The sequence below is a fragment of the Trachurus trachurus genome, assembly GCF_905171665.1.
Source record: "Trachurus trachurus genome assembly, chromosome: 16".
In the NCBI taxonomy this organism is placed as follows: Eukaryota; Metazoa; Chordata; class Actinopteri; order Carangiformes; family Carangidae; genus Trachurus; species Trachurus trachurus.
In genome coordinates, this window is record NC_139902.1 from 22,542,244 (window position 1) to 22,563,118 (window position 20,875).

General features: G+C 41.1%; 3 protein-coding genes across 3 annotated transcripts in view; 2 read left to right on the forward strand and 1 right to left on the reverse strand.

The window, feature by feature from the left end:
- mrpl32 (mitochondrial ribosomal protein L32) overlaps window positions 1-20,875 on the reverse strand; it is a 133,402-nt gene that overhangs the window by 2,169 nt on the left and 110,358 nt on the right. The gene's annotated exons all lie outside the window — the stretch shown is intronic.
- psma2a (proteasome 20S subunit alpha 2a) lies at window positions 741-4,719 on the forward strand. Its single transcript, XM_083990500.1, has 8 exons — window positions 741-847; window positions 1,397-1,473; window positions 1,843-1,975; window positions 2,711-2,833; window positions 2,949-3,030; window positions 3,365-3,438; window positions 3,558-3,615; window positions 3,721-4,719. Exons 1-8 carry the CDS (start codon window positions 807-809, stop codon window positions 3,835-3,837), a joined length of 705 nt encoding a protein of 234 aa, XP_083846626.1. The 5' UTR covers window positions 741-806; the 3' UTR covers window positions 3,838-4,719.
- Window positions 5,168-20,028, forward strand: atad2 (ATPase family AAA domain containing 2). Its single transcript, XM_083989238.1, has 29 exons — window positions 5,168-5,538; window positions 6,408-6,562; window positions 6,751-6,806; window positions 6,926-7,109; window positions 7,298-7,385; window positions 7,500-7,578; window positions 8,027-8,218; window positions 8,451-8,571; window positions 9,659-9,760; window positions 9,935-10,043; window positions 10,195-10,310; window positions 10,463-10,637; window positions 10,873-10,961; window positions 11,355-11,514; window positions 11,757-11,847; window positions 12,054-12,231; window positions 12,330-12,466; window positions 12,704-12,836; window positions 13,585-13,771; window positions 14,400-14,585; window positions 14,675-14,810; window positions 15,039-15,235; window positions 15,612-15,771; window positions 15,892-16,014; window positions 16,398-16,565; window positions 16,657-17,373; window positions 17,511-17,644; window positions 19,077-19,205; window positions 19,891-20,028. The coding sequence occupies exons 1-29, from the start codon at window positions 5,305-5,307 to the stop codon at window positions 19,951-19,953; spliced, it is 4,599 nt and encodes a 1,532-aa protein (XP_083845364.1). The 5' UTR covers window positions 5,168-5,304; the 3' UTR covers window positions 19,954-20,028.

Below are 20,875 nucleotides of genomic sequence, written 5' to 3' on the forward strand. Positions count from 1 at the left end.
TTTAATTTCGGACAGACATGACTGATTCTTGCGTGTTACCGCCCTCTATCGGACAGATGTTCAATAACATTGATGGCACAGACCACACTGATGCCATAAGATTTAATAACTCAAAATAATGATATCATTTCTCTAAATAATTAGATAGGCTACTAAGTCAAAATACACAAGAAAGTGTTTCATTATTTTTGACTTAGTAACTCATTATTTTTGAGGAAGTATCTCATTATTTTTTACTTCCTTAGTCAAAATGATGAGTAACTAAATGAAAACTAGCTCAAAAATAATGAGACACTAGGCCTAAGTCAAAATAATGAGAAAGTATCTCATTATTTTTTACTTAGTTTCTCATTATTTAAATATCTGTCAGCTCTTTGGGGACACTGGAACAGGTGTAAGTGTTCTAAATTTATGATGGTGTTTCTCTATCTATCTATCTATCTATCTATCTATCTATCTATCTATCTATCTATCTATCTATCTATCTATCTATCTATCTATCATTTTGAGTTATCAGTTCTTATTTTTTTCCCATCAAGTGGCAGAAAAATGGGCTTCCATAAACAGGAGTTCCGAGAAGACACAATAAAATCAAAGTCACAAGTTTTTGTTAGTTAGTTTTGTTTTTTGGTGTATGTAGCATGCTTTTCAACATTTTAGACTCGACATATTATGCCATAACTTTCTAAACATCTTGCTAACACTTGAGCTGGTGGTTTGTGTGCAGTCTTCATAGGCGGCGGTGTTCACCAGTGGAGTTCGTTTACAAATCTCCTGGCAACGCAGAGCAGAAGAAGAAGAACAAGATGGCGGAACGAGGCTACAGTTTCTCCCTCACCACATTTAGGTAAACTTTTGTTAAAATCATCGTTAATTTCCAAACACGTCTTGTTCCCATAGCTTGTGCTTGTTGTTATTGAATGCCCGATGGGAAAACGTTTGTGCGGTTTTTCTGCTGTGGTTTTAAAAGAAGGTTTTGGGAGCCGCCGGAGTTGATGCACTGTCATTGCCGGGTAGTGCAATGAATCGGCTAGCGTTAATTGTTAGCATGGCGGCTAAATGGGATTTAAAATGAAACACCAAGTGTATTTTCTTCCCTGCATATCCGCAATTACAACTCATCGAATTGTTGTACATTGATATAATAACCGACCAGACCGCAACCGGCTGGTTTTTTTACACATTTAGACACTGCTTTTGTTTTAGCTTATAGTGCTAAGTTAGCTCAGATGAGTCAGTTGTTCTAACGTTTTGCTTTCAGTTTCGTGTTAGCAATTGTAAATCGTGTTCTCTAACCCAAGTTGTTATTGTTTCACCGCAAATTTAGTAAAGTTCATTTATCGCCTCTTTTTTTTTAAAAGCATGGTTATGCAACATCCTATGTTTCTTCTTGCAGCCCTTCGGGTAAACTGGTCCAGATTGAGTATGCCCTGGCAGCTGTAGCAGCCGGAGCTCCCTCAGTTGGCATCAAAGGTATGAAGTGTTGGAAATCACAGGATCATCTTTGTCTGTTGGTTTTGGTTGGATTGTACATTAGTATTTTCTTTGTTGTCCCTCACTTGGAGCTGGCAGTGAGGCTTTACAAGAAACGTGGCTGTGTAAAGAAGTGTACCTTAAACAAAGCACACATGCATTGGTAAATCTGTCACAGCGTGGTTAAATACGTTTTACCTTTTTCTGTCTGTAATATTTCCTCACAGTGGTAAAAATAAACAAATTAACAAAAAGGGACAATTTAACTGACACTGGTGGAGCTACCTGAGATCCTAAAAGTTGCCACATTACAAAAATAATATTGATTGTATTTGTAACGACACAAACTGTGATGCTCTTGATTTCCAGCTTCAAATGGAGTTGTCCTGGCAACAGAGAAGAAACAGAAGTCCATTCTGTATGATGAGCAGAGTGTCCATAAAGTGGAGCCCATCACTAAACACATAGGCATGGTCTACAGCGGCATGGGGCCTGACTACAGGTGGGCACTATTTCCAGCAGCTCGCCTTTCTTTTCCTAACTTCAAGCACAAAGTACTTATGTAATGTCCACATAGGTAAAATCAATTGGGCTAAAAGTGAGAAAATAAACTGCATTTAAGGCAATTTACTAGCAGCTAAAACAACATTATCGCTGCTTTATCCTGCCTATTATAAATTGATATATAGGTCTGTCATTTTTAGGCAGTAAAGAAACAGTACAGTATAATCCATTTTTGGAAAGCATACCATTTTGTTTTTGGAAAGTTTGTTCCACATTCCAGTCCTCAGATATTTTGGTATCAAGTGTTGAAAAACATTTGAAATTTAAGAAACTTAAATATCTTTGTGATTGCTACTTTGTAAAAAATTGACAAGTTTTGAGGCTGGGACAGTGATGGCTTCTGTTCATTGTGAGTGAGAAAGCTGCTGTTCATTGTGGGATGCATGGCTGCAATACCATGCATCCCACATGTATTGATTAGATGCCAGATACTGTCAACTACTTCAGATCTGCACCGAAAAACAATGCTTTGTGCTCCCATAAACACTTGGTGTTTGAGTATCATGCCTTTTGCTACTAATAACTTCATATCCATGCGTTGTTTGCACAATATTAAAAATCAGGACTTTGTTGGCTCTTCATGGGAGACATCTAAAAGTTTCAACACAAAGTTTTTATGGCCACTTAACCTTCATGTATATCAAAAGTTTAATGAGTTTTCTCCTCTTTGCAGGGTTTTAGTGCGACGAGCCCGGAAGTTGGCACAGCAGTACTTCCTGGTATACCAGGAGCCAATTCCCACAGGCCAGCTTGTCCAGAGAGTGGCCTCTGTGATGCAGGAGTACACACAGTCTGGGTGTGTATGAACTAAGACACATCAATACATAGTATATACTTTTAGACACATGATCACCATGGTCTTTTTTAGAGTCATAACCCTTAATTTGAACATGTCTTGTTTTCTCCTCCAGTGGTGTGCGTCCATTTGGGGTATCATTGCTGATAGCTGGATGGGATGAAGATCACCCCTACCTGTTCCAGTCAGACCCCTCTGTATGTTGTTTTCATGCACTCTCTATTATATTTGTCCTCAGTTACTGAACATGTTGTTTATAGTAGTTTTATTGCCATTGTCTCAAATCTTTGTTGGCAGATTTATCCAGAAAAAACAATGCACCATTCATTTTTATTTTGGATAAACATTTTCAATTATAATAATTTGAACAGATGTTGAAATGCATATTATGTCCGATTGGAATATGCTCACCACTGACTTGTTCGCTGTAAGCCCACAGTGATTGTCATGAATATACTTAATTGGTCTGTATGTCAGAGGTAGAAAATCCTCATTGACCAAAGAGTTTATTTGTTTCTTCTTGATTTGCAGGGTGCATATTTCGCATGGAAAGCAACAGCCATGGGAAAGAACTACGTTAATGGAAAAACATTCCTTGAGAAAAGGTACGAGTTAAATGAAAAGTGAACCATGATGCAGGTGGACATGTATAATGTCAATTGACATAATCTGAATTGATGCACACTACAGATTAGTAGATGACCACTTTGTTTCCCATCTCCAGGTATAACAACGATCTGGAGCTGGAAGATGCTATCCACACAGCCATCTTGACATTGAAGGTATATTATTGATTATTTAGATAAATAGTTGACTCTGTCTTTTCCGTTACACTGTTTCTCTCTTTTATCATGAGTGATTTACAAGTCTCTATTTCTGCCATTTAGGAGAGTTTTGAGGGTCAGATGACAGAGGAGAACATTGAGGTGGGGATCTGCAACGAGGCTGGCTTCAAAAGACTGACCCCAGCAGAGGTGAAAGACTACCTGGCTGCCATTGCGTGATCGTGCCCCACCTGATGACAAGGCTTTCTGGCCACATTTCAAGGCAAAGGCAGCAGCACAGTAGCCAACAGTCTCATTCCACATTTTTGTAAACCTTTTTTTTTTTTTCATCTTTTCTGCCTCAAAAACATGGTGATGTTGCCCATCATAGCTTCATTAGATTCAAGGTTAATAAACATGACAATACCTCGATCTATTTACTTTAAGACAGAGCTTTTGTGTGTTTACGTCTAATGTTGCTGACGCAGCTGTGTGGCCATCAGATGCCAGACCTATGACTAATTGGCTTTGTTGTCAAACACATGCCCTTTCATTGTGAAATGTGACCGCTGGCTACTGTGCATTTGAAAAGGAAATGTGGGCTCTGATGAGCGAAGTCTCAAGTCTTCCATTGGATCCTTCATTTCTCTTCTTTCTCATGACTGTTGCAACAGCAGCACTTTTGGCTTACAAATCAAGCACTGTGTTGATGTATTTAATCAAAAACTCATTGCCAAGTATGACCAATGACCTCTGGCACTAAAAACAAATTCAAATTGTGTCAATGCTGACGCCTATTAAGTGGTCACTAGACTGGGCCTTGGTCTCACATCTGTCTGTGGGTGATTTATTCATCCTGAACATTGACATGTCCCTGAACACATCCCCAAACTGTACCTCATTAGTGTCACTCAAATCTACCAGGAAGGAGAACAAACAAAAGGGAGCAAATGAGGAGGATACAATGGAATAGTTCGAGAGTTTGCCAGCAGGATCTGATTGCCTGTACAGCAGTTTTACAAAAAAATGTACTTTTTTTCCAGGCTAGAAAGAATGCTAGAGTTTGTATTTTCTCTTCTGTAATCTGTCACGTTCAAATAAAAGATAATGACTCAATTCTGACTCTGTGTTTTAGATTTAAGTTTCTGTTTAGAAATAGCAGTTTAAAACTTGGACATATTTAATGTTTAATAATATGTACAGTCGGACTCAATACGTGCCTATGCACATAATGAGAGCGCGCGAGTTTGGACCGGAGGGAGCGCGCGCTTACACCGACCGGAACACCTTCTTTTAAGACCGTACACGTATCGCTCCGCTTATGTTGCATTAAACTATTACTGTGACTGATTTAGTAAATACAATAACAGCGATTATGAGAATATTCTGTATCGTCGATATGATGAAAACAAAATTACTTTCACAATTAGACATGATGCACAATTTTGCCATGGGACCTATTTTCCCTGGCGGCGGCTCCTGGCTTACCTCACAACCTCCGATGACGTTTATGGCGCCAGAAATCAAGGGTTTAGTGAGGAGATAGTTGTGTGTGTGTGTGTGTGTGTGTGTGTGTCAGCTGGCCGACGTTTACGGTTGTCCATGCTATGTTGGCGCTCACACTGTAAAAGGTTTAGACTGTCGAGGCAGGAAAAGTGTCTGATTATCCGTCGGTGGTGCCGGTTGTAAGCTCGGTTTGGAGTCAAGATGGTGATACTACGCAGCAGCAGCGGCGGCGGCGGCGGCAGCGGCGGTAGTAGCGGTGGTGGTGGTGTCGGCGCGGAACCGGCGGCAACTCCGAAGAGGAGGTCGATGGAGTTGGACACAAGCTCCGAGTTTCTGTCGCTGCTTCCCGCGTCGCAGAGAAAGTCCGCCCGGCTGTCCCGGTCCACCCGGGCCCTGGACGACAGCTTCAGCAGCACCGAAAACAGCACGCCTAACGTGAGTTATTCACCCGGACAGGACAGCACGGTTAGATCACAGCCCACGATCAAGGATGGATGAATTATTTATGAACGTAAACTTTGCTGTGCTAGTTTGAGCTAGCGTGCTAAGCTAATGTTAGCTATATTTATTGACAGATGCTCACTTTAGTGGGACTACTGACAAAATTGTCAAAACTCGCACCAGAAGTTGCTCACAACGTTTCACTGACAATCACAAACACATTGCACTTAAAAAAAAATAATAATAATAATCTTGTTTAAGTTATACAGTTCTATTTTGTTTTTATCATTGACCATTGAACTTTTATATCATAAGTTTACTGTCCAAGCAAAGGGATATGTTTTGGTTGTGTAGGATTTGAGGGCGAGCTGGGGTTTTTTTTTTATCATGAGCTCATTCATTCATTTATTCATTCATTGAAGACACTTCATCTACAGTTGTGAAGATCTTTATAAATGCACTATTAAAAGTAAACTACTATGCTAACTTTGTCCCCAGTTTTGAAAATATGTTTGTTATTTTTTCAAAGATTTATTTTATTTCTGTAAAGCGTTGTTTGAATAGCGTAGTTTCAATAACAAAACAAAGGTGGTGGATGATTCAGTGACTGTATGTGTGTGTTTGTGTTTGTATAAACGTTTGCAAAGTGTAAAAACCTTCATTCATGGACGGATATTGATAATGTTACATATGATTAAAAGTGAGTTTACATATTGGCCAAGTTATATTTGCAAATGATCTTTCAAACATAACTCTTAGTTGATTAACTGAACATGATTTACCTCACCCTACAACTTGGTGTCTTGAAAACAAACACTATGTGTACTTTAAATGATAAACTCTTGAGGTGACTGTTCTTCCAGGGACATACTGATATGAAACGGGACGAGGGAAGTGGTCTCCATCACTCTCTGAGGACCAGAGGACAGAGAGTTAAGCTAGAGTCCTCCTTTACTGACATGGAGCCAGCAACTAGCTCACCTGTGAACGAAGACAAGGCTGGAGGCCTCTGCACCAGGTAATGCAAGTTCACTCACCTTGTCACAATCTAAGTATGAATCTGTAGCAAAGGCAAACATTTGGATCTGTGATGTGTTTAAGATGCACCAAGATTTGTGTTCATAAATGCACATTTAAAAAGCACAAAGTGCAGTGAGATGACACAAGGGACTACTCTTTAATGCAGTATTTCCTTTCTGACTTCAGGAAATCTTCCCGTTTGCAGAGAGAGGGACAAGCATCCAGCGGCAAGCAGCAAGCGGGTAAAGTCTGCTGCAGTGTTTTTCCATTGAGTGTTTAGATTATGTTGCGTCCGAAATTTGTTTTAGGACGGTCTACGCTACTAACAAACTAACAAATGGTGTTTCTGTTGGTGCCCCAGATGTTCCAGTAGAAGTGGAGGCATCGTCCACTCCCAGAAGGAGTCGCTTCAGCCTTCAGAGCCGAGAAGTGGAGGAAGAGGAAGAGGAGGAGGAGGATCGCTCAGTGCGGCGGAGTTCGCGAATTACCCGATACAAACTGGATTCACGCAACCAGTCGGTGCTCTACGACCGCCTCATCACCAAGTGAGTTCAGCAACACTTTTCTCCAGTTTCTGTTCCTAATTCCCCTACTTCTGAAAATATAGCTACAGCACCACCGCAGGTACTGAAGACACATTTACACACGGCTATTATGGTGTTCAATTTGAAACCAATGGGTTGCTAATTTTGTGGTGAACTTGCTAATTTTTTTCCCCCATTTTTAACCTCAGCACTGCTGAAGCTGTCCTCCAGAAGATGGATGACATGCAGAAGATGAGACGCAGACTGAGAAGCAGAGATAGAGACACCAAAGAAGAGGTACAAACACCATCAGCAAACACCAGTTTTTGAATTTCAAGATGACTGGCTGAAATTAAATTTAAACAAAACAACGTGATTTCATAAGTATATGACCTGTTTCCCTCTGAGCAGCTGGGTGTTTACACCAGGGGCCAGATGCTAAGGTCTTTGAGGACGAATGTGGAGAGTAAAGACACTAAGGAAAACCAAGGTGAGCTGGATTATGGCTAGTAACCACATTATGGGCATTGCCATGAGATGCCAAGCATGCTATTTAGTTATACAGACAGTTTCACACAAACATAGCCGGATGTTTGAGCTTTTTTTTCTTTCTTTTTTTTGGGGGATAAATTACAAAGCTGGTTTAATTCTGAGACAGTGACAATGATTCGATTTCATCACGCAGCTTCTCAGTGCCTCTTCAATTGAGCTGGATGTGACAGGTGTCTGTAGTGGCTCTATTTTATACACTCGTTGACATAATCAGCTACAGGACGAGTTGGAAATTCTGTTTTGAAATTGTCTGATACCAATGTCGGTACTGGATTGAGTCACTTTCTACTAAAACAGAAACAAAAGCAGGAGTAGAACTTATGTATGAAGATGTAAACAGCAGCAGTAGTTTATGTTATTTACTTTTTTCCCCACCTAATTTACAGGAGAAGATGAGGATGATCACGATGAAGTGGAGGAGGAAGATAGAGAGGATCATCATGATGATGAGGAGGAGGAGGAAGAAGAAGAAGAAGATGATGACGATGAGGATGGCGAGGATGAGGAAGAAGACAACCAGAGGCGCTACGACTTAAGGCAGCGAAAGACAGTGGTTCGCTACCAGGCCCCGCTGGATGGTATTGGTTCTTTCAAAAACTATCAATCAGTTCATTCATAAAAGTCCTTTTTGATTTAATGTTACTTGAAATGTGATAATACATAAACATAAGTGAGACGGTGTCCTATATCAAGAGACACTGTGCAGAAAAGCCAGTGTTTTCTTTAAGGCTTTACTTTACCTTCAACATTTTGACACCGTTTTGAGTATATAAATGTTTTTTTTTTGTTTTGGTTTGTTTTTTTCCTCAGAACCCAGAGAGCCCAGGAAACGCAGCATGTACTTCAAGGACCACTCGTCTCCTACAAGACGCAGGTTCAGATTCAGCTCCACGGCCCCGAGGAGCCCATACAACAGGAGGAGAACCAGCCGGTTAGTGTGACAGCTCAGCAACCACACATTACTCTGAAACTCTGTGATACGTTTTACATGTGATCTGTTTTACAATGGTCAAAATTGTAACATGTTAAGTAAATCTTTCAACTAATACGTCAGAAAAGTGGTCTAACTCATACAATAGCCAGAATTACGCCTGTAATTATTCATAATTTACTTGTATGTAATACAGGACAGAATTCAGTAATAACACTGAAACAGGTACACTCCACTTTTTTCTTACTTTGGTTGATCAAATCATATCCTGGAAGAATAACTTCTTACTCACAGTGTGACATTTAAAAACATTACCTACTCATAGCCCATACACACAAAATTCACAATTGCAAGTATAAAAAAAACAACTTACACCTACAGTTGCAACTTTTATCAACTCCTTCCCAAAAATCCTCTTTTTTGCTCTTTTTCCTGATCTTCCCACCCTCAGGAGTAGTTCTGAGAGGTAAGACCCTCACCATTTGTCTTTGTCAGTGTTTATGTCTAGTCTTTAGTTCGTCTGTGGGGTGCTATCTGTCTCTGCTAGCTCTATGGTTGTTAGCAGGTTTGGCACATTTGGGTGTGGCAGTAAGGTTGAAATTCTGAAATGAACTAATCCAAAATTTGTCACATTTTAATTGTTGAAAGGTGAATTTTAGCCAGGATTTGGTATAGTTTATGTGTATCTTAACAGAAGCATCCCTCACCTTTAGAAATATGAATTTTGGGTACTTGAATTCTGAAGTTTATCTCTCTTTATATGTTGTTGTTGTGGTGTGTTAGTCAGGTTTCTTATATGGTGAAGGTGTTGTCATTTAAACTGGCTGGATTGGGTCACCACTGTGTTGTTGCTGCACATTGTACATGATGTTACATCATATTCCTCAGACTTCTTTCTTTTCTTCTTCTTCTCTGAATTGATGCATTATCCCTTTGCATCAGTGACGTGTTTGTGTTCAGGTTCAAGTCAGTTTTAATCCAGAAAGTCCCTAAACAACAGTAATTCTTGTATGACGTGAGCGATGTACCTTGATGTTTGGATATCTTGTTAACCATGGAGTGTTTTTTGCATCCTTTGCCCGTGCAGAAGGAGACATGCCATCCACAGCAGCGACTCCACCTCCTCATCTTCAGACGATGAGAAATTCCAGAGAAGGAGGAGTATGAACAGGAGCAGATCAGTCAACAAGTAAGAGAAATAGTGAAGTGTAAAGAGCACAAAACGGGGGAAGCGTAGAAATCTTCAGGAAAAATCTCTTAAGGGTTATTCTTGGTAACTCTTGCGTGTTGTCACAGGCTGTCGGAGTGGGGTCAACTTGTTAATGTATGACTTAAATGATTATTTTTGTGTTTTTCCATGCAGATGTCTACCTATGAATCTTGTGAAAGAAGACCTGCTGGGAATCCACAAGGACAGGATGAAGATCGGAGCCAGCCTTGCTGATGTGGACCCCATGCACATCGACAGGACGGTGAGAAGATAGTGTGGAAGCAGTTTCAATAAACAGGGGCTTTACACACTTCTGTATTGATCGAAACAAGAGATTACCCTGATCAAATATGTAAAGAGGCACTGAAAAACAGGAGAAAATGTTATTAACAATATTAATGTTTTTTATCCAGGTGCGCTTTGACAGTATTGGAGGTTTGAGTAGACACATCTCAGCGCTGAAGGAGATGGTGGTCTTCCCTCTGCTCTACCCAGAGGTCTTTGAAAGGTTCAAGATACAGCCACCCAGGTAAATGGTGTGTGTTGATAGGTTAGATTGGTTTGGGGGGGGTTAGTGATGTGTGACTGATATGCATGCCCAGGTGTGTTTTTAATGCTTTAATTAACTCCCAAAATGAAATTCCCATGATTGGTCTTTGTAATGTTTTCTTTTGTCTTCAGGGGTTGTCTCTTTTATGGTCCACCGGGCACAGGGAAAACCCTTGTAGCCAGAGCGCTGGCCAACGAGTGCAGTCAGGGAGAGCGAAAGGTGTCGTTCTTCATGAGAAAAGGAGCTGACTGCCTCAGTAAGTGGGTGGGAGAATCTGAGAGACAGCTACGCCTGCTGTTTGACCAGGTAAACCAAACCTTTCCTCAAGGCACAACATAGGAAGACTTTCAGGGACAAATGTATATCTTTCCTTTGTTCCAACTTTATATAAACAAAGAACATCAGAATAGTCTGAATCATATTCTCACATATGAACTTGTACATAACAATGATTTAAGTTAATGCATTTACATTTTAAGTGTCAGGTCATTAGACAATACAATCTGTGACTGATTGAGTTCCTGAATGAATTGTTTTGCAGGCATACCAAATGCGGCCAGCCATCATCTTCTTTGACGAGATTGATGGTTTGGCTCCAGTCAGGTCCAGCCGTCAAGACCAGATCCACAGGTCAGCCAAGCTGCTTACCTTATACTGTTCATGTGTGATGATTAAAACATGTACAGTACATGTAGGTTTTTGTGACAGCTACTTAGCAAATATAGTAAATACTGCCCTCACTCTTTACTGATATAGCTTAGAAGATGCCTTTTAGTTTTGCAACCTTGTCAAATTCAACTCCCAAGATGTATTTGCATAGAGTGTGCAACATTAACAGCTACCTATCAGTCTAGATAGGGGGATTTCACACTGTAATACACCACAGCTACCTGCAGGTCATCTGAATCAGAAAGAGCTAAGAAAATACAAAGTTTGTGACTTTGACATAATCGTCATTACAATCCAGCACCTTCAACTGACCGAGAGTCGGACGGTAATCTGAGTCTTACTCTTTCCCTATAGCTCTATTGTGTCCACCCTCCTGGCTCTGATGGATGGACTGGATGCTAGAGGAGAGGTTGTTGTGATCGGAGCCACAAACAGACTTGACTCCATCGACCCAGCTCTGAGAAGACCAGGGCGCTTTGACAGAGAGTTCCTCTTTGGCCTGCCCGACAGAGAGGTGAGGAACTCTAGGTTCTCACATTTGTCTATATTCAATGTTCAATGTTCATGTCCAGGTTGCTTTACTTTGCTAGTGAATGTATATAGTATTGCATATTTAAAAGCAAACACTATCTTCAGGTCATAGAAAACAGAATAGAAAGTCTGAAAAAAACTCTTAAAATGATTTGGGGACTAATTGTTTTGGTGCTGAACTTGAAATGTTGTGATTTCTTTTCTTTTCTTTTTTTTTTATCGCAGGCTAGGAAAGACATCCTGAAGATCCACACCAGACAATGGACTCCTCAACCCTCTGACTCTTTCCTGGAAGAATTGGCTGATAAATGTGTCGGTATGTTTGCATACAGCAACAATAACTACACATCCTGCCAGCAGAGCAGAGCTGGATATTTACATGTCATGAAATGATCCTGGAATGAGTCCAGGACAAAGTCTGTGCCGCACAACCGAAATCCTTGTCCCATCAAGACTGCAGATTGAATTTAGCTGATCGTCTTAATGGACATTAACAACAAGCTGTTTGTCTTTACTTGGCAGGGTACTGTGGGGCAGACATCAAGGCAGTGTGTTCAGAAGCTGCGCTGTGTGCACTGCGGCGCCGCTACCCACAAATCTACTCCTCATCACAGAAACTCGTACTTGATGTCAACTCCATCTCCATCACAAGCAAAGACTTTATGTCCGCTATGTCCAAGATGGTGCCTGCTGCCCAGAGGTTGCTTATTTTGTATCTTCTACCTCTTTTTGTTTTACAGTATAATAAACACTTTTCTATAAACAAAATCTAAACATTATGTCAATTGTGATTTTCAGAGCCGTGGTGTCTCCAGCCAAGGCCTTGATTCCTGCCATCCGTCCTCTGCTGAGCTCCGCCCTGCAGAACATCCTCCAAGCGGTCAGCAGAGTGTACCCGCACGCCGAGCAGGGCTTAAAGAGGAAGAGAGCACGGGGTAAAGTCCTGCTTCGTTCTCCTATCTTGCTATGTTTTGATTTATTCTGGCCCTCATGTGTTCTGTTAGTGGTTGTGCATTTTTTCATTTAGATGATTTAATTTAATTGTCAATTAGTAATCAGAATAGATAACTTCAACGGATTGTCCTTTAGCCACCCATTTTTGAATAAGGCTGTTATTAGACATTAGGAATGACTGCTGTGGTGTGTGTTTGAGCTTGTTTGTAATTTTCCAGACTCGGCCTGTGGTGTGTCTGAGGATGAGCTGATGTTCAGTGACGACGAGGACTCTGAGATCTGCTCCAACGCGCTGAACCCTCACTCTAAACCCAAAACACCTGCTGCTAACGGACTCCTCAACCTCACTAGGTAGTTTAGCCGTTATTCATTAGGGATTGTTAAACAGGAGGCTTATTTGTTTACTCATTGTTTCAGACTATAAGCATAATAAGAATTGTTTCCTATAACTTTATCAATCAAAATTGTAGTCCCATAAAAAAAAAAAAGTTACTTTTTATTAGGGTTGTCACGATACCAAGTTTCAGTAGTCGATACCAATACCTGTGAATTTCCACGATTCTCGATACTACCGTAATTCGATACCACGATTAAAAAAAAAAAAAAAAATAAAAAAACAGAACCCATGTACTTTTAAATTCACTACTTTATTGAAAACTGTTTCAAACTGTCAAGTATTTAACATAACTGTGCTTCAATTTCTTTTTGCACAGAATTTAATAGGGCTTAAAACAGGGGAAAAGTTGTATATTCGGTTCTGACGGTACCAGAAAAAAGCAAGTATCGGTTTATTTTTTTCGTGTCGGCATCAAATTGGTACCGAAGTATCGGTTCTTGTGACAACCCTACTTTTTATTTCATGCAACTAAGGACACTACAAATTGTGAAACACTCAAAAATGAGCTCATACTTAAAAAAAACATAAACAAACTATCTATGGAGCTTAGGCTTTTAGTTTTGTTTGTCTTACTTATCTTTTCTCCGTTCCCCTTATCTTTGTTTGGAGAATATTGTAAACCATCTGCTGTCCCTGTGGCTCCAATGTTTTTGAACATTGTTTAAGCAACTTAGGAGCTGTCTGTCATCTCTCCTTGTGTAGGAGTGTGCTCAGCCAGCCAACGTCCTACCGCCCCAGGCTGCTGTTGGAGGGCCGGCCGGGCTCTGGTCAGAGCTCCCATCTGGCTCCTGCTGTCCTCCATGCTCTGGAGAAATTCACCGTGTACACCCTGGACATGGCCGTGCTGTTTGGAGCGAGTGCGACGGCACCAGAGGAGACTTGTGCTCAGGTAAATGAGGTTTTCATGTAGATATGGAATAACAAGTGACAATTCATGGGATGTTAGCCCTCAAACAGAGCTTTTGAAGTCTTGCAGCCTTGTCAAATTCAGTGTGTCCTTTCCAGTGGACCTCACTGGCCAAAATGGCTGCTACAGAGACTGTAGTTCATGGGCCCCACCTCCTCACATCATGGGCAGTGGGGATAAATATGTACTACGGACAAATAGTACATGCATACATTGTCAAGGCCTGAAGTGTTAAATTAAAATAAGTAAAATGACCCAGAACCTGTGCAGCACCTTGAAATAGTGAAAAACAAACTTGTGAGGGACACTCTGAAGGAGCTGTTTGTAAGTTTTGCTCACTCTACATAACCACCTGGAGCCATACACAGCTTTTAATTACCAGTGCAGACAGACTGATGACTTAAGCATCAAACATTATTATTTCACTTTCCAAGAGCCGCCTCTTCTTTTTCTGTGACCTCTTTTCTTCGACTGAAGTTAGCTAAATTGCGGAGCTAGCTAACCCCATTTCGATTCTTGTGTGCTCTGGAAGTGCAGCCATTTTTCATGTTTATGTTTTTCATGTTACGATACACAATATTCATACTTTTTAACGATATTTCCCCTGCAGATTTTTGTTGAAGCCAAGCGTACAGCTCCCAGTATCCTCTACATCCCTCACATCGGACAGTGGTGGGAAACGGTGGGCCCTGCCTTGAGAGCAACCTTCCTCAGCCTGCTCAGCTCGATCCCCGCCTTCTCTCCTATTTTCCTGCTGGCCACCTGCAACCTGCGATACGATCAACTCAGTATGGAGGTATCAAGAGAAGAGCGATACAATATTGACTGACGGTGGAAGTATGTTCTTACTTAACACCCCTGTCATCCCTCACTTACTTGCCTCAGGTTCAGGAGTTGTTTCGGGCGGAGTATGGGGAGGTTTTCTATGTCCAGGTCCCCACCAGTAGAGAAAGAAGAGACTTCTTTGAGGACCTGATCCTCAACCAGGCTGCAAAGGCTCCTCCCTCAAAAAAGAAAGCTGGTGAGGAAATGATTGTGGTTTGGTATTAGTGTGACATTACCCATCATAATTATTTAGGTGATAAGTGTAGGAGTGTAACATTTTCAAAGTATAAAACAGACATAAGGGGGGTTGCAAGTCCAAAACATACAGCATATATCAGGGCATAGTGTGTTTTGTTATGTAAAAGATGATAAATGACACAAATACAGCAATTTACAGACGCATACTTGTCAACCCTTTTCTCAGTGCTCCATGCGTTGGAGGTGCTCCCTGTCGCCCCTCCACCTCCTCCACGTCAGCTGACAGAAGAGGAAACCCAGAAACTGGAAGAGCAGGAGGAGAACACCCTCAGGGAGCTCCGCCTCTTCCTGCGTGACGTCGCCAACCGGCTGTCCCAAGATAAACGCTTCAAAGCTTTTGCAAAACCTGTGGATTTAGATGAGGTAGCTGTTTTTATTAAACTCCATTCTCTGCTGATCTGTTGCCTCATTTGAAGCTTACTTACCGACGGCCAAGTGGTTATGTCTGTGTTTTTATACTGTTTCTATTCAGTGTTTTTTTTTCCCCAGGTGATCATTCGCATCTCTGCTGAGTTTGGTTTTTGTTTGTGCCACCAGGAGGCACCAAAGTCAGACATTAAAATCCTGCATAAATGGCAACCTTAAAACCTTAAAATGTCAAATAAAGGCAGTCTGTTGTGCAAATCCCAAATTCCCACCAGTAGTTCATACTGTGGTTTGCTAAAGTCTCAGATCACTCCTATGTTAAGATTCGTCCCGTAATGGTCATGCTCACATCAGCGTCTTTGTGTGTTTTTAGGTCCCAGATTATGCTGAGGTGATCAAGGAGCCCATGGACCTGTCGACAGTTATCGCAAAGATAGACCTCCATCAGTATGAGACAGCGAAAGAGTTCCTCCACGATGTGGATCTCATCTGGCAAAATGCCCTTGAATACAACCCGGACAGGGACCCTTCAGGTACAAAGAGCACCACTGTGTATATCAAACTCGTGTAAAATATGTAAATTATCTTCTGTTCAATAGTCTTGGGTGATGAAAGAAATTATAAATTGTGTTTGTTTGGTTTTTCTCCTCCAGACCGCCAGATCCGCCACCGAGCATGCGCATTGAAGGACACTGTCCATGCCATCATTACAGATGAACTGGACGAAGATTTTGAGAAGATTTGTGAGGAGATCAAAGCATCACGTAGCACAAGAGGTGTGTGTGTGTGTCTGTGTGTGTGTCTGTAAGTAATAGTAGGAAGCAAAAAAATCTTATTAACTTTATCCTAGCCTCTAATTTTAACTCTGAGGTTCTGTGTGAGCCTAGTTTTAAATATTAACCAGAGTAGATAAATTGCCCTTGGACTGATTTTACTGTGTAGCTGCTAATTTTTGAAAACCGCTACACGTATCTTAGACAATATGTATATTTGTAATTTCAGTGTATCACATTTAATTCCATTATACAGTTTTACTTTGTTCAAAATACAATTTGTTTTGTTTTATTTTAACCAATGCAATGCCAGTTTAGGAAGACGCAAAAGTGCAAGAAGAAAAAAACAATGTCCTAAAGTTTCTCTGTTTTTTTCACCACCTCAGGTTGCGCCGACTCCCAGTTCGCTCCCTCCTTTTACCACGTCCTTCCCAAACAGCACATGCCTCCAGCTGAGGCCAGGATTGCTGACATGGCCCTCTGTCCAGCTGGAGCCACGGCTGCCATTCCCCCCAATACAAGTGCCTCTACTGTTACAATACCTAAAAATACAGGTGAAAACAACTATAGATAACAAAAATAACAAAAAACAAATTTACATACAATAACTATAACATAAATTTTCATCTCCTTTTGTTCCTCCAGTCCATAGGAAGAAAAGGCGGAGGAGTCGCTGGGCCACTGGCTGCATCGTAAGGAAAAGGACATCCCCCTCTCCTAATGTGTCCAGAGATGATGCACAGTTAGGGTCTGATGAGGAGGAGGAAGATGGAGATGAGGACGAGGAGGAGGCTGAGAAGGAAACGGTGGCAGAGCGTGATGAGGGGACTGGAGGAGAGGAGGATCCGATGGTGGTTGATGTAGAGGAGGGGCCTGCAGAAGCTGAGAAAGGCGATTCAGTCCCCGCAGTGGAGAAACAGGACAGCCAGAAAGAGGAGGGAATGGAAGAGGGCAGTCAAGCTGCTGAAGACAAGGTTGTCCCGTGTGAAAACGGAGAAACTGAGGATAAATCTGTCACTTGCGAAGCAGGAAAGTCAGAGGAAAACAACACGGCGAAAGCAACGGGAGGAGATGAGAACAGTGAAAGTATTTTAGAGAACACCAACAAGGACAGCTGCACTGACAAAGAGGGTGATACCCAGAGACAAACCAGCACAGCGGAAGTGTGTGAAACGCAGCTGACAGAAACTGATAGTGAGAAATGTGAGGCTGGAAGACTGGCAGATGACAGGAACAACAAGGTAGCCACAGCAGAGGAGGCAGAGCTGAAGAGCCCTGCTGAGCCGATGGAGGTGGAAGCAACTGAAACCTCAACCACGGATCCGTCTGCAGCTGTCAGAGGAGAGGAGGACACGAACACAGGTTTGATATCAGCAGAGAAATGCCAATTCACAATCTACTAAATCCCTCATCACAGTTGTTTCGTTATGCTTTGTTGAGCAGACTGTTACAGTATGTCTCAGTAGTCTTAATACTTTGCGTGTGTTTTTGTGTCTCAGAGCGGAGTGCGAGGCGAATGACTCGGGGTCTGAAGAACGCTGTGTTGCAGCAGCAGGTGATTGATGTGGACAAAGCTCTGCAGATCCTGGACCAGGAAATTCCTCCTCTGGTGGTGGACAGAGACAAATTAAAGGTGTGTGATATAGGGATGCACATTTTGAATTTTTTTTCTGACCGATAACCGACGCTCGTTAACCGATTATTAACCGTTAACCGATAAGATTAAGAATCTTGCAGCGCATGGCCCAAAAAAAAAAAAAAAAAAAAAAAATTTTTTTTTTGGTTTCAAATTTTTTTTTTTGCCGTTAAATACACACGTGCGCCGCGACAGCTGATCAGTGCGCTCTGTCTCAGCTGATCGCGCTCTGGAGGTTAGATCGTCCAATGTAGAACTGTTTTTATACAAAGTGCAGCCAAACATCAGGCTGAAGGAGCAGCAGAGCTCCTCTGACAGCTCCTCTGTGGAGCTGCAGGAGAGCTGCAGGTGAACAGGCTGGAGAGCAGCGACGTCCTCTTTTTTTTTTTTTTTTTTGCGCCGTTGTTACAGGTGATGCACATCTATGTCCGTGTAGGCTACATTTATTGTCTGATCTTCCTTCATGGGGGCTGCTGCACATACTGTCAGTCCTCCTGTGTAACTTGTTGCTGCGAAATATGACTGAAGGCACGTGAACTCTGCATGTGTCGACACGCCCCCATGAGTTGACGACATAAGGAGCTAATAAAATAAATAAATAACCGATAGTATTAATTGGTCAAAGTTCTTGTTATCGGTTAACGGTTAAACGGTTAATCATGTGCATCCCTAGTGTGATACTGTGGCTGTCAGCACAGGCTGGCTGGCTTATTCTACACCATCTCATCATAGTGACCCCTCCAGTTTGGTTTCTGAATTTTGACTTCACTTATTCACATTTGGAGAATGTTAATTGCACTTTCTTTTTATGACTGTACTTGATTTATGTGAGTGTCTTGTAAGCCTGTGTGGGCTGGGCACCTTGTTGTGCAGGACACTATAATACAATTATTACCTACTTACTTACTTACTATAGAAGCAGAAGATTTGTTTTTTTCTGGTCAATCCTCTTTCTGCACTATATATTAAAGATGAACTATTAATTCCTTAATTAACCTTAATTAAACAGCTTTGGAGTAATTGTGACGGTTAAATGAATGACTTGTTACGAGGGACAACGGAGGCTCTCTGCCTTCCACCTAGCGTCTATTGGCTTGAAAACCAACTTTGGAAGATCAGCGCCTCCGACCTGGTGTCCCAGCTCTCATTGCTGCGGCCCCACGACACAAACACGCCCCGTAATCTCTTGTTTATGACAGATAAGACTACACAAATATACACATTGTAACGTGTGTATGTCGATATAAAAATTTACACTGCTCCATGGGTTGATTTTCTCGACAGCTTTGTTGAAAACAAATGCCCATGGCCGGGAGAAGGGTTAGCAAAACACCGGAAAAGTGACCAGATTTGCATAGTTCCCCTTTAAGTTTTCCTCCATAAAGATCCTCTATTTATCATTCTCTTTGTCCTTCCTCTATTTTTTCAGCATCTGTTGGAGAGAGTGGTGACCAAGACTGAGGGCTACGAGGTCTACAAGCTGGAGAAGCTCTATGCACTGCTGTGCCAGAGCATTTATAGACACAGACGAGACTTCAACAAAACAGCACTAATACAGGTTAGCACATGTTTGATTGTACTGATGAGCAGATGTAGCTCTTCTTTTTCACTGTAGATAGTATATTCTGACTTATCACAGGAGGAAAACCACTGGTAGGTAAGTAATAACTTTTAACAATGGCTATCAGGAAGTCATGCCTGTGGGAACAATAGTAGTATCCTGGAACTGTTATGAAATGTTTAAAAAAAAAAAAAAAAAAAAGCTGAGTCAGCACTCAAAATCAAGGATATTAAATTTTCCCTTATTTTTATAGCGGGGACCCATTATGCTTTCATTCTGGGACTCCACTAGAGTGCCTTTGATTTTCAGTCAAACCTTTGACTTGAGCAGGTCATATGTGCCTCCTTAAAAAGCCATCTTTCTTGATTGGCTGAACATCCAGAATCACAGCTCACACAGTACCTGTGAATACCACCTCTTAAACTAAACTAACATAAAGCGACAGAATTGATTGGAAAATCCATTGGTTTTGAAGCCAAAATTGGATCTGAAATATGAGAGGACAAGAACCCGTAGCAACAAAGACTACCACAGGGATTGTGTTTAGTAAATATTACACTCTACATCCCTGCGTATTATGATGTAATTGTAGATTTAGCTTTTCAATCACAGGCGCTATATAAAATGTCTCTGTGTATGCCACTGTTAATAGGTGGATGTGTTTCTTCTTTTTTTCAATTAGGAGTTGGAGCAGGAGATTGAAGACTTCTGCGGGCCTTTCCTCAACAAATATAACCATTTTTAATAACTATGCTCATAATGCTCTCAGTTGTGTAAATATATAAACATTGGTTCTATTTTCATAGATATTTACAGGCACATCTATTTGTGCATTAGTTAAGACTTTGTAACCTTTTTTGTTCATATTAAATTAAACTGTTTACCTCTAAACATCGTTACGTGCCATAATTTTTTCAGACTTAGGCTGCCACAGTATGTGAACAATTACTGTCAGCTTATAATTTGACCAAAACCTCTTTCAAACCCTGATTCACTTGTCTAGCAGGTAAGGGATAGTTGTATTATGAAGTGTACTCATGTTGCCTCTGTTCCTGTTTTCACAATATGTGGTTGGCTTGTGGGTAAAAAAAATCAAGTGAAACCAAGAACAATAAATAACAAAAGCCGTAGTTATTTTTAAAGGACCAATTTGACGTAAACATTGTTGCATGTCATTTCTTGTTGCTGGAGAACCTTGAGTGATGTCACTTATGTCATTTTCTGGTAGGTATTTTGTGGCTTTAAGAAGGAGAAACAGAAAGTGTTGTTTGTCTCAATCAACTGGCCCTCAGGGTGAGAATATAATACAAGACTCAGCAGAGCATTTACCTCTGCCAAACCAGTCCCACACATGTTTGTGAGGTCCATATATTATCACAAATCATTGTATAATGTGGATCTAAAACTAAGATCTAGGGTTAAGACGAACTAATTTCTTTTTAAAATCAAGCATCATACAAAGTGTCAACTCAAAAATGTCACCTTTAATGCCACAGTAATGCCCTGGCAGGATGAAATTAGTCTGGCATGAAATTTCAGCCTTGCAACAGTGACATTTCATCTAATCTCGCGTGGATATGAATATCTATAACCGCGCGGCAGTTTATCATAAACAAGATGCCTGTTTGTTTTTTTTATATATATATAAATAGTACGGAACTGGGTTG